Source organism: Crotalus tigris, unplaced genomic scaffold (genome assembly GCF_016545835.1).
Source record: "Crotalus tigris isolate CLP2741 ecotype Arizona unplaced genomic scaffold, ASM1654583v1 scf7180000024438.362428, whole genome shotgun sequence".
Lineage (NCBI taxonomy): Eukaryota > Metazoa > Chordata > Lepidosauria > Squamata > Viperidae > Crotalus > Crotalus tigris.
This window is the reverse complement of record NW_024100608.1, coordinates 295661-310681: the sequence shown is the minus strand read 5'-3', so window position 1 is coordinate 310681 and position 15021 is coordinate 295661. Positions and strand designations below refer to the sequence as shown.

The 15021-nt window shown below is 39.2% G+C and overlaps 1 protein-coding gene across 1 annotated transcript in view; it reads right to left on the bottom strand.

The window, feature by feature from the left end:
• Positions 1-13167, bottom strand: part of C6 (complement C6) — a 40119-nt gene extending 26952 nt beyond the window's left edge. The window contains exons 1-7 of the mRNA XM_039331832.1: positions 13003-13167; positions 7419-7593; positions 6724-6880; positions 5154-5298; positions 3687-3828; positions 2881-3019; positions 1897-2097 (exon numbers count right to left, since the gene is read on the bottom strand). Of these exons, the coding sequence (XP_039187766.1) occupies positions 1897-2097; positions 2881-3019; positions 3687-3828; positions 5154-5298; positions 6724-6880; positions 7419-7564 (930 nt within the window). The 5' untranslated portion in view covers positions 7565-7593; positions 13003-13167. The remainder of the gene's footprint in view (positions 1-1896; positions 2098-2880; positions 3020-3686; positions 3829-5153; positions 5299-6723; positions 6881-7418; positions 7594-13002) is intronic.
• Positions 13168-15021: the final 1854 nt, after the last annotated feature.

The window sequence follows — 15021 nt, the reverse complement described above, 5'->3', positions numbered from 1 at the left end:
GTTCTGTTGAACCAAAACTGGAATCTGTCAGTCATCTTTTAAAGCCAACAAAATAAATAGCCAGGGCCATATTTTTTTTTAAGAAATAGGTTTTTTAATGAGAAAGTCAGCAATTTGTACTTAGGTAGCACATAGTCCTCGATCCATTTCTGTGGCTCCTGAATACATGCACACATGCACGTGCGCACCCAAATACCCAAACACATACGCACACTATGTCTGGGAAATACAATATATGTCTTTTATTTGATCAATTAAGCTCTAAAACAGATACATCATGATGGCATCATGGGCTATCATGTTTTAAGCTATCCTGAAACTCCCCAGAAACCCCAAAAGAGAAGTGAACCTATTAGCTATGTTTCCACTTGTGGCACCATTACTATACAACTTGAAGCCTTTTAGTATGAAATAAATAAAATCCCACTCCAAACTAGAAAAAAATTTCCAGCTCCCTTTTAAGTTCTCTACTTCATTTAATAGTAGAGTGTAATATTTTTTTAATCCTAAAGATTTAAATAATAGTGTACGAGATTTAAATAATAGTTGTACATAATCTTTGCAGTAATAAAAGCAGTTTTTATAACTGGAAACAATATTAGAAATCATGCTCACATTTGCCTTCCTTGGAAAAATGAATATAGACTTCGAATGGAACAAATGCCATTAAGCATATTTGTTTAAAGTAAACATTCTGGATTGTAATATTTATTTATTTATGAGACTTATATACCGCTTTAAGTGCAAGCACTCTCTAAGCGGTATACACCAGTAAGCAATGTATATATATATTTACATTGCCCCCAAAAATCTGGGTCCTCATTTTACCTACCCCGGAAGGATGGAAGGCTGAGTCAACCTTGAGCCGGTGAGATTTGAACCGCTGACCTGCTGAACACAGTCAGCTAAAGTGGCCTGCAGTACTGCACTCTAACTGCTGCGCCACCTCGGCCCTTTATTATATGCTTTTAGCCAGTGAGGGTTCATGTTGCATTTGCACATATATAAATATTAAGACAAAAGCAGAAATGCTGCTCCATGTCCAGCCAGGATAGAATTTATTAGAAGGAAGGTGGAAGTTATAACAAAAGGATTTTATCAAGTCCCTTACTTTCAAATAAGGCACCTGTATGCAGGTAGTCCTTGACTTATTAAGCCCAACATTTCTGTTGCTAAGCAAGACAATTGTTAAGTGAATTTTGTCCCATTTAATGATCTTACTTGCCAAGACAACTGTCTATGGAATCAATGGAGAGTCTCAGTCATAAACCGAGGACTGCCTATACCTTGCTTCACAAAAGGCACTACTCCTGACTTGGATACGTTCTTCTTGGATAATTCTTTTACTGCACTTTTCCAGCAAATACATGGGGGAGTCACTTCTGGACACACATCTACCTACTCATATCCTGATTGCGGGGCAGTGGTGCTTTAAATTTTACGACTGCTATATTTTTGAAATGGATATACTGCAAGATTATTGGTCTCTAGTTGGCATTGGTAATCACTATATAAAAGGAGATCTGTCTTATTTGGCTACAAATCCAAAGACGTCATATATTTGAGAAGCCAGATGTCACCAACTAGGAAACAGAAATGTTTCTCATTTTGAACTAGTTTAATTTCATTTTTAAAACAGAAATGAATGACCTGGATAGGAAAAATAATAGCTCTGTTCTCCCACCACGCCAACTGAATTGAACAGCCTTTTCTTGAAATTTATAACAATTGGCATTGACATTTCAGGCACGCAGTAATGTTTGTCACTCACATGCAAAGCAAAAGGCAATTCAGTAGAGAAATGTTTTCTATATGAGCAGGCTAATGAACCACTGACTTTTCCTGGTCTCTCCCTTATGTAGATGGAGTCGAAAGCTAGAATGAAAACAGCAATACCTTTTTCTTTGATGCTTGTATTGCTTCCTTGAAGGAGGAAGAGGATGTGATGTGAACTTTTGTCTTCTTGGAGAACAGGAATGGGATTCCAGATCGACTTTTGCCAGAACCAGAGAAAGAACCACTCTGAGAAGTATGGGTTTCAAAGGGAATTAAGTCATTGTAAAATTCTGAAACCACTTCATCTTCTTCATTCACTACCTATGGAGAGATATAATTACAGACACTTGGTTTGACAAAGGACTGAATCTTACTTCTTAAAGGGCAGTGAAAAGAACGGATACCCAGTCCCCATAGCTGGAATTCCCACAGCTGCATTTTTTTAAAAGTGTCTTCTACAGAGAAATTTAGCTTTGGTCTTAAGGAAGAGGTGAGAAATGTAGAATGGTTAGAATATAGAATAACAGAGTTGGAAGGGACCTTGGAGATTATTATGGAGACCCTACACTATTTCAGACAAAAAACTGTCCAGTCTCTTCTTGAAAGCCTGCAATGATGGGTTACCCCCAGCATCTGAAGGCAAGCCATTCGGATGTTGAAGGTTGCTCAACTCTGAAAAAGTATATAGAGTGAGGAGATACAGAACAGCTCCATCATGACCTTGTTGTCCTTGAAAAGAGCAGTGATGGTTTTTGACAAACCACAACAATAAATTAGTAGTAAATATAAATGTCAGTTTCTTGATCTGGCCTATTTCAAAGAGCTGACATTTTTCATTACCTGTTCGCCTGCACACCGCTCAAGTCTAGGTTGAGCCTGGCATGTCTGTAACCTCCTTTCTCTAGTTCCATTTTCTCTCCCTCCTTGTGGACATGTTAAGAACAAGCAGAGTTTCCATCCACAGCCACTGTGTTGACTCTTTTGACCAGGTCCTGCAGACACTTCTAGCACTCATTGTAAAGCATTTGTGCATATAAATATAACTTGTTGGTGAGTAAAAACCCATGCTTACAGCTAACATGTTTAATATTTTTTGATAGTTACCTGAAAGAAAACAGACTCTAAGTTTGCAGGGAGACGATATGTTTTCCTCAAGTCATTGGTCTTGATAAGTCTGCAGGTGTCTCCATTGAAAGAATTATGGAGAACTTCACCTCGATGCATTCCTGCCAGAATATGATATCTAAGGGAAAGCAATAGGAATTTTGCATCCAGTCACACAAAGCACCCTGGACCAGGTCCTTAATTATTCATAGTAAGGGAGGGGGTTCTACTCAAGCTGGTGTTTTTCTGAAGAATAAATAAAGCCACATGCTTATATTGTAACAGAGCAAACAGGCCAAAAGCTGATTCATTAAATTCATCAATAACTTAAATGATTGCTGGTGACCTCCAGATACTTGATTACAGTTCTTATCATATCTAACCATAGTTGCCCTATTGTCTGATGGGAGCTGTATCTAAAATACTTGGAAGGCATCACGTTTGATAAAATTAGACTAGATTCCCTTTTTTTCCATGTTCTTATCTGTCACAAGTTCTTTTCTAAATGTTTATCTGCAGTCTTTCTCTCTCTCTTCTTCTCTTCTCAGATAACTGCTTCTAAATGAAATTGAACATTTTAATGTATAACTATAGAACAGGTGGTAACATTTGAAGCCATGTACAGATATGGAGGAAGCCTGGATGGTTTGCAAGGTCAGAAAAGTATCAAACAGTATAACAAATGGTCTTTATATAAACGAGTGTTAGATGTGTTTTCTTTTCCTTTTCATAGCTTATGCCTTTGATTCCTTTGAATTATTGCTTCTAATTCCTCTTTCCCCTTGAGCACGTTAAACTTGGCTTACCCAAGGCCCATTAAGTTCCCACCAGGAATACTCTCATGTTTTCTAGTGCATACGGGTCTCACACGTGGACAGTTCCTTTCGTCTGAATTGTCCTCACAGTCATTTTCTCCATTGCACTTTAACTTCTGACTAATGCAACGACCTTTGAAGAAGAAGAAGAAGAAGAAGAAGAAGAAGAAGAAGAAGAAGAAGAAGAAGAAGAAGAAGAAGAAGAAGAAGAAGAAGAAGAAGAAGAAGAAGAAGAAGAAGAAGAAGAAGAAGAAGAGGAGGAGGAGGAGGAGGAGGAGGAGGAGGAGGAGGAGGAGGAGTTGGAAGCCATAAAGGAAAGCAGACAAATGACTCTGTAAGGAATGAATACTTCCATGAAGGCTTACATTATTATGCAGGAAAGAAATATTGTGCATATGTAGGCTTGAGCCAGTAAAATTGGGATAACTCTACAACTATCATTGGAAATACACAGAATGCTTATGGGGGAAAGGGAGGGAACCATAGAAACACATCGTAATTCAAGGGAAGAAACCAAAAATTTGACAAGAGTGTCAAAGAATAAGAAATTGCCCTCAGCTATGGCCAATAGAAGTTTCTTCTCTATTGAAAGCTTCTCCACATCTGGAGGGGTTCCTGCCACTTCCAGATCCCAGCCTGAGGTAGCTATACCCAAAGACTCTGGCTTAGCAACATATGTATAGATACGGTGTCTTCCATGCCTCCAAAGTCAATACATGACGTTAATGTACTAAGCAACATTTTAAAATTGCAGAGATGGTTTCGGATAGATGATCGTCCAATGGTATTGTTATTACTATCAATTAATTATTATTGTTGTTACTATTTACACTTAGTCTATAAGATATTTCTGGATTTGACACTTTTACGATATTACAATAAATGTGCTGTTTCAAATACTGAGACTTTTTGTAATTGATGAGTTGAGATTTTCTCCATTCCCATGGAATTGTGCCTTAAATACTTTTCCAGATCTTTTGATACATCCCAATCCATAACAACTGGCACACTATTACTTTCATTTTCACCATTCACTCCAGCTATATTTGAAGATCTTTATATTTCTCTATTATTTTTCTAGTTCTTTCCATTGAACCTTCTGTCTCCAGCAACTGATGTTTATAAGTTATAATTCTTAGTCCAATGAATCAATATAGTCACTATTTCCAAATACTCTGAATAATCTTATTACATCCACATACCAAATGTTTAACAGTCTTTTCCTGTTCTTTGCATAACCAGCATTTACTGTCTTACAAAATTTTCTGTTTCAATTTTTATTACCTTTGTTCATCAAAATTGTTCTTGAACTGCGAAAATAAGGTCTTTCATTTTCATGAATGTGTCTTTTTTAAAAATTGCACTTTTATTGTCTTTTTAAAAGCATATTATTTGTATTTATACTATTTGTATTTTTAATGCATCAAAATCATAAAAAGGAAGATACTATCAAGTTACCATTTTCACAATGGAATTTGTTGCCACAGTTTATTTCCTCCAGGTTGCAAAGTTTTGTGGAAAAACACGGTCGCGACTCCACCAAAGGTTCATTGCATGGTTGACCTTTAAACTGAGCTAGTTGGTTAAAGGATCTAGTACGAAACTGAAAAAAACAGAAGGATAATAACTAAACAGAGATTGTTTTATCCAGGTACTTTTAGAGAAAGGAATGAAGCAATTGGAACCACCAAACCCACCTTGGCTGACCTCAAAATAATAAATAAATCATAACAGGATTGGACTTAATTAGTACTTGGATAAAAGGTCATGGGGGCACTTTACCTGGTTAAGGAGCTTAACCACCCTGAGATGGTGGTTAAGCTCCTTAACCCTCTTCTTTTCCAAACCCATCTGCAAAATCTGAGTATTTTATGTAAAAATAAATCATTTGCTGTACTGAACTGGGTTATGGGGACAACCAGTGTTACTGACATTTTGGGGATGGGAATGAAATAGTTTCTTGTGCCCAGTCCAAATCTCGATTTGTAACTGCAGCAACTTAATTCCTAAGACAATGGGAAGATAAGGACTAGGAGTGACACGCTAACAGTGTTCCAATATCTCAGGGGCTGCCACAAAGAAGAGGTCAAGCTATTCTCCAAAGTACCTGAAGGCAGGATAAGAAACAACGGATGGAAACTAACCAAAAAGAGAAGCAACCTAGAACTAAGGAGAAATGTTCTGACAGTTAGAATAATTAATCAGTGAAACAACCTGCCTCCAGAAATTGCGAATGCTCCAACACTGGAAGCTTTTAAGAAGAAACTGGACAGCCATTTATCTGTAATGGTATAAGGTTTCCTGCCTGAGCAGGGGGTTGGACTAGATGACCTCCAAGGTCTCTTCCAACATCAATAATAATAATAATAATAATAATAATAATAATAATAATAATAATAATAATAAAAAAAACTGGACTGGACTGGACTGGACCAAGCAGCATCTGTTCATCTATTGGATCTACCACTGTTAGCTTTGGAGTGTCTGGTGGTTAAGCTTAATTTTTATACTATGTTCTTATTTATGAAATTAGCAGTCACCTTCAAGTGTATATTGTTACCTGAATCTAAATAAAGAGTAATGGGAACAACACCCCTTTGAGATTTCTTTGTCTGAGTAGGCCCCTTCAATGTTTTGGGAGCTCTTGGGAGATGGACTTTAAAAATATTCCTGACACTGTGAGGAATGTGACACTCTTGAAATGAGTTGGGCATTTGCTTATCAAGTGGCCAATAAATCCAAAAGCCAACTCCTGGTCCTCAAATGCTGAAACTATCTTTATTGAGGTTGGACATAAAAAAGAATCTTGCAAGCCTGATTGTGCTGTATTTCCTTGTTCTCCTCCTTCTTATACTCTGGTAAATTCGGGTGTCATCTGCCTGAGCTGCTTTCAAATGTTATCTCGCTCTTCTGAACTTAAAAAAATACTGAGCCCCTTTTGCCAAAGCAATGATTCTTGCATATCTCCCTCAAGATCAACTTCCTTACTCTCTACATCTATATCTTTTCCAACATACATTTTACTTACTTGTTTTTTAACACATGGATCACATTCTGACCAGGGGCCAAAGTCTCCAAGCTGGCAGTTGATTGGACACATCTGCTGGTTACAGGCTCTGGATTCCTGGGTGGTGCAAATTTGTGCACAGAAGTTTTTTCGGTAATAGTCATCCACTTTGATTTGCCTAGAATTCCAAAAAAGCATTGTTGTGACCAGAAGAATCTGTTAAACCAAGGAAACTAAGATCCATGGAATCCATGCTGAAAAGGACAAAGCATGGCTACAGTTTAGGGTGCAGCTATTTGATCCAGAACGTCAAGGCACATATTTAATATTTACTAGATGCAATAGTAAAGTGCTTCAGTTTGACAAGATTCTGTCTATAGATGTGGATCAATAAATAACTGAACTTATGTTTTTGGTTTGGGGACCTGACAACAGGCTTCTCCTTGGATGTATTTTATTGCAATACCCATCATTCCCAACTGAGATAAATAGCTTCGATCCAACATATGTAGACTTCTGAAGAAAATTTCTTTGGGCAGTTATGTCAAGGATTCAGGATTAGGATGGTCTAGTGTGAATGGATATTTCTTAAAGCTTTGATCCAACTTTTGAAGGCAAGCAAGTAGGGAAAAGTCAGAGGCCTTTTATATCCTTTTAAGATGATTGAATAATAATAATGTATCAGTTCTGTGATCACCATGATATTTTCTACTTACCTATGCCTATTTTGAGTCCCATAATTGCAGGTCCTTGAACAGCCAGACCAGGGAGTCCATGGATAATGGTCACAGAAGCACCCCTCGCTATTCTCAATTGCAACCAGCAGCAAGATTAGGAACAGCCAGTTATATGCTTTGTTCATGACTACCAGCCTGAAGAAGTCAATGAAGCCTACAATACAGACAAACAAAGTTCAGTTAGACCAGTTTGATATCTGTTTTAATACTGTGGCAACTGAAAAACTAATGTGCTGCAACATGCACTGCAAGGAGCAATCTAAAGCTGCATCCAGCTGTGATAACTGTGAAATCATAGTAAAACTGCTGACTCGTTGAGCACAAGCATCAGGACAACCCCAAGGACACCAAAGTTAAAAGTGCAGCAAAGGAGTTATCAAAGCACTCTAATTTCTGAAAGGGAACCATCAGAGGGAGACTTTAGTATTCCAGGTTCTCATTTAAATTCAACCAGGCAACCTGTACTCCATTTCAGAGATATTTCTTTACATACACAGAGAAATAGAATGACCATATATGGGCAAAAACACAGTGGGAATGGGAGTGTCTTCTAAATTCATGCTGGCTTTCCCATTGAGTTGTGGGAAACTAAAAGCGGGCATCAGAATTTTTCCTTCCTTCTCAGTTATTTTGCTTGTTGGAAGTTTGCACAGAGCAAGTCAGTGGGGAATCCAGCAGGAGACTTCAAGTACAAGGCAATCAGGCCGGTAAGTGGCTGCTACTGGGTGGGGGAAGGAGCAAGGGGATGCCTGTCAAGAATGTTATATGGGATGCATGAGATTGCCCTATGTATTGGGAAGGGTGTATGGATGCATGCTAGGAATGCTACATTGGTTGGGGAGAGCATGCAAGTGAGTGGCAAAGATCAAGAAGGGTGCACAAAGTGTTGTGTGGGTAGGATAGGGTATTCAGGGAGACCATGTGGTTCAAGAAGAGTGAGTGAGGGTCACAGGTGTGTGTAAGAGATGCTACATCAGTCAAATAGGCTGATTTCTCATCCTGGCTTCTTTTAGCACAGTGTTTCTCAACCTTGACAATTTTAAGACATGTGGACTTCAACTCCCAGAATTCCACAGCCAGCAATGCTGGCTGTGGAATTCTGGGAGTTGAAGTCCACATGCCTTAAAATTGTCAAGATTGAGAAACACTAGCACAGTGGTTCTCAACCTTTCTAATGCCACGACCCCATAATACAGTTCTCCATGTTGTGGTGACCCCCAACCACTTATACATCACCCCCAACCACTTATACATCACTTGGCCACTGGCCAGGGGCGTGGCCAAAGAAAAGGAAAAATGGCGGACAGCCTTGTTTGGCGACCCCCGTGAAATGGTCGTTCGACCCCAAATGGGGTCCCGACCCACAGGTTGAGAACCACTGCACTAGCACCTCTTCAGAAGCCAGATATAGTTCCTAAGCATTCAGAGTGTTGCTTCTGCAAATCCCAACAAGTGGCAGGAAACAGCAATTAATCATAGATAAGACTTAGCTGAGCAAGGCAAGTTTCCAAATTGAGCAGTCCAAAGTCAAGCCAAAGATTTATGATGCCAAGGGAGAGATGAGGATGTTGTTAGTCAACAAGCCAGGGTTGTAAATAACTAGATTCCAAGTGCCACAATGGACAAGCCAAATTCTACTGTTGCTTCTAGCAAGAGGTCAGTTGTCCCTATGGGAACTTAAATGCACTCTCTATGGAAGATTCACAGCTGTGAATATTGGTAGTGAGTTCAGCATCATGCTGCTTGATCATGAGTCACACACTTCAGTGATGTGCAGAAATCCCAGGAGGAATTGCTGGGGGGGGGGGCAAGTGAGTACCTGGAGCAACTGCACTGCAACTGAGTCAGACCCTGAAAGTATGATAGGCCCATGAGGGGAAAGGGACAGTATGGGTTAAGAAGAAGGCATGAGGGTTGCATGGGAGCATGAGAAATATGGAAGAGTGGGTTAGGTTGGGAAGAGTGCCTGAGAGTGCATGGGGACACACAAGAGGTTTCTCGCTGGTCAGGGAAGGAATGCAGGATTGTAACAGAGGTCAGAAGGGTACAAAAGAGTTCCTTCCTCTCTGTTTCTCCCTCCCATCCTTCATTTGTTTCTTCTTTACCCCTTCCCTTCTCTTTCCAGTAGGCAGGTAAGTGAGTTCTGCTGGGTGGATGGGGAAAGGAGAGACGGATTGTGAGACTGGCTGGGAAACTTCACAGAATATTGAAGAAGAAGATCATATGAACACAACAGCACACAGCAATATAGAAGCAGCCAGTGGCACTAAAGCAGCCACAAACTTCCCAAATTTTATTCCCTTGGGAGTCATGGTTCCTGGATTTTGGACACATTCTCTAAATGGATTTTGGACACATTCTCTATTTGAAGTACCTTGGTTAAAAACTTGTTGCCTCATGATATAGCATTTCACACAGTTAAAGGACACGACAATGAAAGTTTTAGTAGAATATATATTTGTCCTTTTGCCATGTCAATTTTGTCTTCTTCTTTTTTTAACATATCCATGTATTACATTCACTTTTGCCTAATGGACCCATTTTCTTGCAAGCAAATTTGCCCAGTATAAAGCATATTTGCAAGTTATATTTATTAATATAAGCTTGCTTGTATGCATTTTATGTTACTATGTGAAATTTCACATTTCTCTTTTTACTGGAGAATGGCATTACCACAGTGGAAGGAGTACCATCTTTGAAAAATGATATTTCTGTTTCCACAGATTGGATCTGAAGAGCTGAACAAGTAGCTGCTCAACAGATAAAGGCTGTTCCGGATCCACCTCTTCTCAGCTATTGAGAGGGTAAATATTGGAAATACTTTTATGGACTGGGAGAGACGGGAAAGTAAATGCAGATGTAGGAGGGACAATGGGTCATATGCTACAAGGCAGAATTGATTGACAGGCCTATTGTTGTATTCCAGAGGTCCCCAAACTTTTGGGCACCAGGGATCGGTTCTGTGGAGAGGTTTTTCCGCAGACTGGAGGGGGCATGGTTTTGTGTGCTGCCTGCATCCCGTGGATGGGGCTTTGCTTGTTTGTGCGGCCCCGTTGCTGGCATTCCGCAGCCCAGTACTAGTCCACAGAATGGGTGTTGGGGACCCGTTCTATTCCATAGCTTTAATATAATAATGTATTATACAAACAAATTGATACCCATCTGCATGCCTAATGATTAGTAATATTAGGATATTACTAATCTAATATTAGTAATTAGGATGCTGACAAAAACTTCTCCCTTTGTCTATTTTTTATATCAGAGAAGTCCAGAAGGGGTAGAAAAAGGAAGTGGGGGGGAAGGAGAGGGCGAGATTCATGGCTGACAGCTCTTGGTTGCAATCACACATATTTTACTGGAATGCATTAATAAGATAAGATAACTTTTATTGTGATTTTTTTTTACTGTGGGCACAATGACACTAAATGAAATTTAGTTGCCCACTTTCAAACACACACCTAATATACTATATACAACAAATGTATAGACTCACATTCCTACATATACATAACAAATAAATATTAAACACTGTCCATCTTGAAAATATAATGGAAGAAGAAAGCTTGAGAGTTCACAAATGCTGTATGGAATGAAACTATGACTGAATCTGGATGTTCTGCTTTGGATACCACGAATCCTCCTCCCAGAAGGTAACAAGGAAAACAAGTCGTGAAGAGGCTGTGTAGTGTCCCAGACAATCTTGCGACCCTGCTTAAGCAACGCTTCTGTGCTACGTCCTGGATGGGAGGGAGGGTACTGCCAATGATCTTTTCAGCCATTCTCTCCACTCTCTGCACCGCATTCCTGTCTGAAGCAGTGATGCTTCCAAACCAGACTATAATGCTATATGACAGGATGTTCTCAATTGTCCCCCTGTGTAAAGTGGTAAGGATAGAAGGAAGATGTGCTTTTCTCATGCGACGCAGAAAATGCAGGCGCTGCTGTGCCCACTTCACCAGTGTCTCGCTGTTGAGTGACCAAGCCAGCCTACTCATTAGCTGCACACCCAGGAATTTGATGCTGGTAACCATCCACAGGTGAATCATTAATGCACAGAGAAGTGTGGCTATGCTTGCCTTTTCTGAAATCAACAATGATTCCTTTAGTTTTTCCAGTATTTAAACTAGGCTGTTTCCTTACACCAGTTCACCAACCCCTCAACCTCCTTGCGGTAAATGCCCTCATTATCATCATGAATAAGGCCCACTACTGTTGTATCATCTGGAACTTCACAATAATCATTAACCAGGTGATGCAGAAGAGATGTATTGCAGGAGTTTTCCAGCTTCCATTTGCTTTGTTAGGAGCAGAAAGAACATTGGTGAAGCTTGTGAGAGCTGAAGACAAGGTGAAGAATGAGACAGTTGCTTCAGTAGAAAGTTCAGTTATCAAGGTTTTCTGCTTCTGCTAATGTATGTTTCGCTTCCATCATGAACCACTGTTTTGTGTGGTTTTTATGACTGGTACCGATTGTGAAGACAACAATAACAACAAAAATAATACAAAATACGAACTTTTTTCTCTTGATAGGATTTCTGCCTGGGGATATATCTGCAATTTATACCATTTTCATACCAAATGTAAAAAGAAAAGAAAAGCAAGTGTGAAAAAGCAACCTGCTTCTACCATTTCAGAATTTCAAGACAGGCCCAGCATGTGAATTTTCTTAAAACATTTCAGATATCTGTCAGCTTCTATAAAATATGCTATTATTTTTAATTCTTTTCCCCAAAATATTTGGGAATATGAACCTCCTGTTGAAAAGTTACAACCCTTTTGTTTGTGACAAATCCCCCTATATATTTATTTATTATAAACATCGAACAGAAATTAAATGCCAGATAATTTATTTAACAAAATGAAACAAAGGTTTATTTAAGAATAATTATTTACAGACTTGGAATAATATAATGATATATATCTTAAAATGGAAAAAGGTAAAATTGTCTGGGTTAGGAAGAACTGTAAAGGTAATAACTTTTTGCAAAGCTTAATTTTTTATTTAAAATTATTCCAATAATTATTGAACAAAAGATACTAAATGAATTGCAGATCCAAATAACCAACTTTAGATGACTTTAAAAGAAGACAATTTCCAGAGGTCAAATGTGCCATACTTCTAAGCATGTACATGTCTGTCTGTGAGACATGTACACAGTGGTGGGATTCAAATATGTGAACAACTAGTTCTCTGTGTGGATGCCACTTCTGGAAGTCCATTCTGGCCTGGGCAACAAAAAATTGGCTACCGGTTCTACTGAACTGGTGCGAATTGGCTACATACCACCACTGCATGTACACAAGAAAAAGAGAAAGACAGAGACAGGGGAAGGGAGGGAGGAGGCAGAGGGAAAGAGAGAGGGAGTTGTACTAGTTACATGAAAATTACAATTTATCTCAGTTCTTTCTCAGCTTTGAAATCAGTATGCCACATCTGTCAAAGGCTAATCTGTCTTATCAAATACATTCTTGGTGTTTAGATGATATGCTCTTTTAGAACATAATAAATGCCAAAGATGTTTTTAATAATTATAACTATATAGATGAATGTATTAAAACTTACCTTTTCTATTTGAATAGAAGCACAGCCTGAATATAATAATTCACCAAAGACAGCTACTTAAAAAGATTCCGTACTAGCTAAGAGCAGGGCTGACCTCAAACCATCAGAGCAAATGATGGTGCAACTCAAAGGTTTTGTTTGCAATCAATTAAACTGTAACTAAGCTTGTAATCCGGTAATAGAAGTATGTCAACTGAAATCAATCGTCAGGTATCTGGAAGGAAGTGCTTCATTTTTAAGCATTCCGGCTGTTATGTACTGGGTTTGATTGAGAGCAGGTGCAGGGAGCTGCACCAGAACAATCAGCAGATCACGTGGTCTGCCCAGGGAGACCTGCTGTCTGCAAGGAATGAATAAGCATGCAATTTGAGCGGGAAAGGCCATTGCAATGATTGGCTGGTGACGCCCCAGGGAGATTGTATAAAAGGGGTTGGAGCCATTTTGTTGTTGTTCTGTTTCTACTTGAATAAAGACTTATCTGTGCATGACTCTGACTGTTCAATGCCTACCAACGCGAAGAACAGAACATTGGCCACCCATTTTTTTTTTTAAAAAAAGTAATAATAGCTACAAAGCTTCTTATAGTTGCTACAGTGAAGCCATAGAATCATCATGTTGCCTTCTACTAACTACTAAGCATAGAGACCGTCAGGATAAAATAATTTTAATGTTATAACTTTACTAGAACAGGAAAATGTCAACTGCAGCCCATTAGTTACAATGTTCATTATTAGATAAATGTACAATCAATGAAATAAATTTCTCAGTACAACTTTTTCCCAAACACTTATATTTGTACACCATTTTTATGCTGAGGATTATAAGAGACAAGAGATATCATAACCATCATGATCTCATTTATTCAGTGAGTTGTTATGCAAAGGACATCATTGTTGCTTCAACCAAAACTGGGATTCAAGCAGTGAAACAGTAGGATAACCTGTCTCCTGGAGTCTTGAGTGCTCCATTATTGGAGATTTTCAAGCAAAAGTTGGACAGCCATTTATCTGGGATGGTACAAAGATTTCTGCCCTGGGCAGGGAACTGTGCTAGAAGATTGCCTATGAATCTATGATGATGGCACCAAGAATGATTTTAAAAATAAAACCTCTTTTTGCTGGCTCCTGATACAGATTAGTCTAGACCAAAAAAAAAAAAACATGCAATGAAAGGAAGACTAATGTCAAGTGCCAGGGGAATCAGGAGATCCAGGCAGTTCAAATGGGTATAAAGGTTTGTTGCAAGCTTACGTTCTCTACAAGAATCTGAACTACTACTGTATTTCCCCAAAAATATTATTTTTGCCTCCAAAAGAGGCATCAGGTCTTATTTTGGGGGGATGTCTTATATTTTTCACCTCATGGCAGCAGCATCCAGCTGAAGTCCGTGTGACTGATGGCCCACTTCTTCTGTGGCCACTCATGGCAGGAGGCTGCATGGCACATCAATGAGGCAAGGCAGGTGGGGGAGGGGTGGAGGTGCCCCATGCGCACCCACTTACTTCATCCACCCCCCCCAAAAAAACTGCCTAAGCACAGGAATAAGAGTAACAGTGAGACACTGGTGAATAAGAGTCACAGGAATTCAAAGTCGGCTGGACTTAGATCTCTAGGCACAAAAGGACTCATGACCAATGATGCATTTGACCCCTTCCTCAGACTCAGCCTGATCATCTCCTACAACCAGGGCTTTTTTTCTCATAGAACGCCCAGAATGGAGTTCTGGCACCTTTTTTGGATGGAACCTTGTAGGGTAGGCAAGGCAGGTTGTATGACGTGTGTGAGTTCTGGCACCTTTTTTTTTTTTTTTTTTTACAAAAAAAGCACTGATTACAACTAATTCACTAATAGCAATTCATGACTAATTGATGTCTTAGTTTACTGATGCTTATGAATCTCAGATGTTCTGGGGTTACATACATATATATGGTGCTGGTGCAGTAGTTAGAATGCAGTACTGCATGCTATTTTTATTGATTGTTGGCTGCCAGCAGTTCGGCAGTTCAGTTCTCACCGGCTC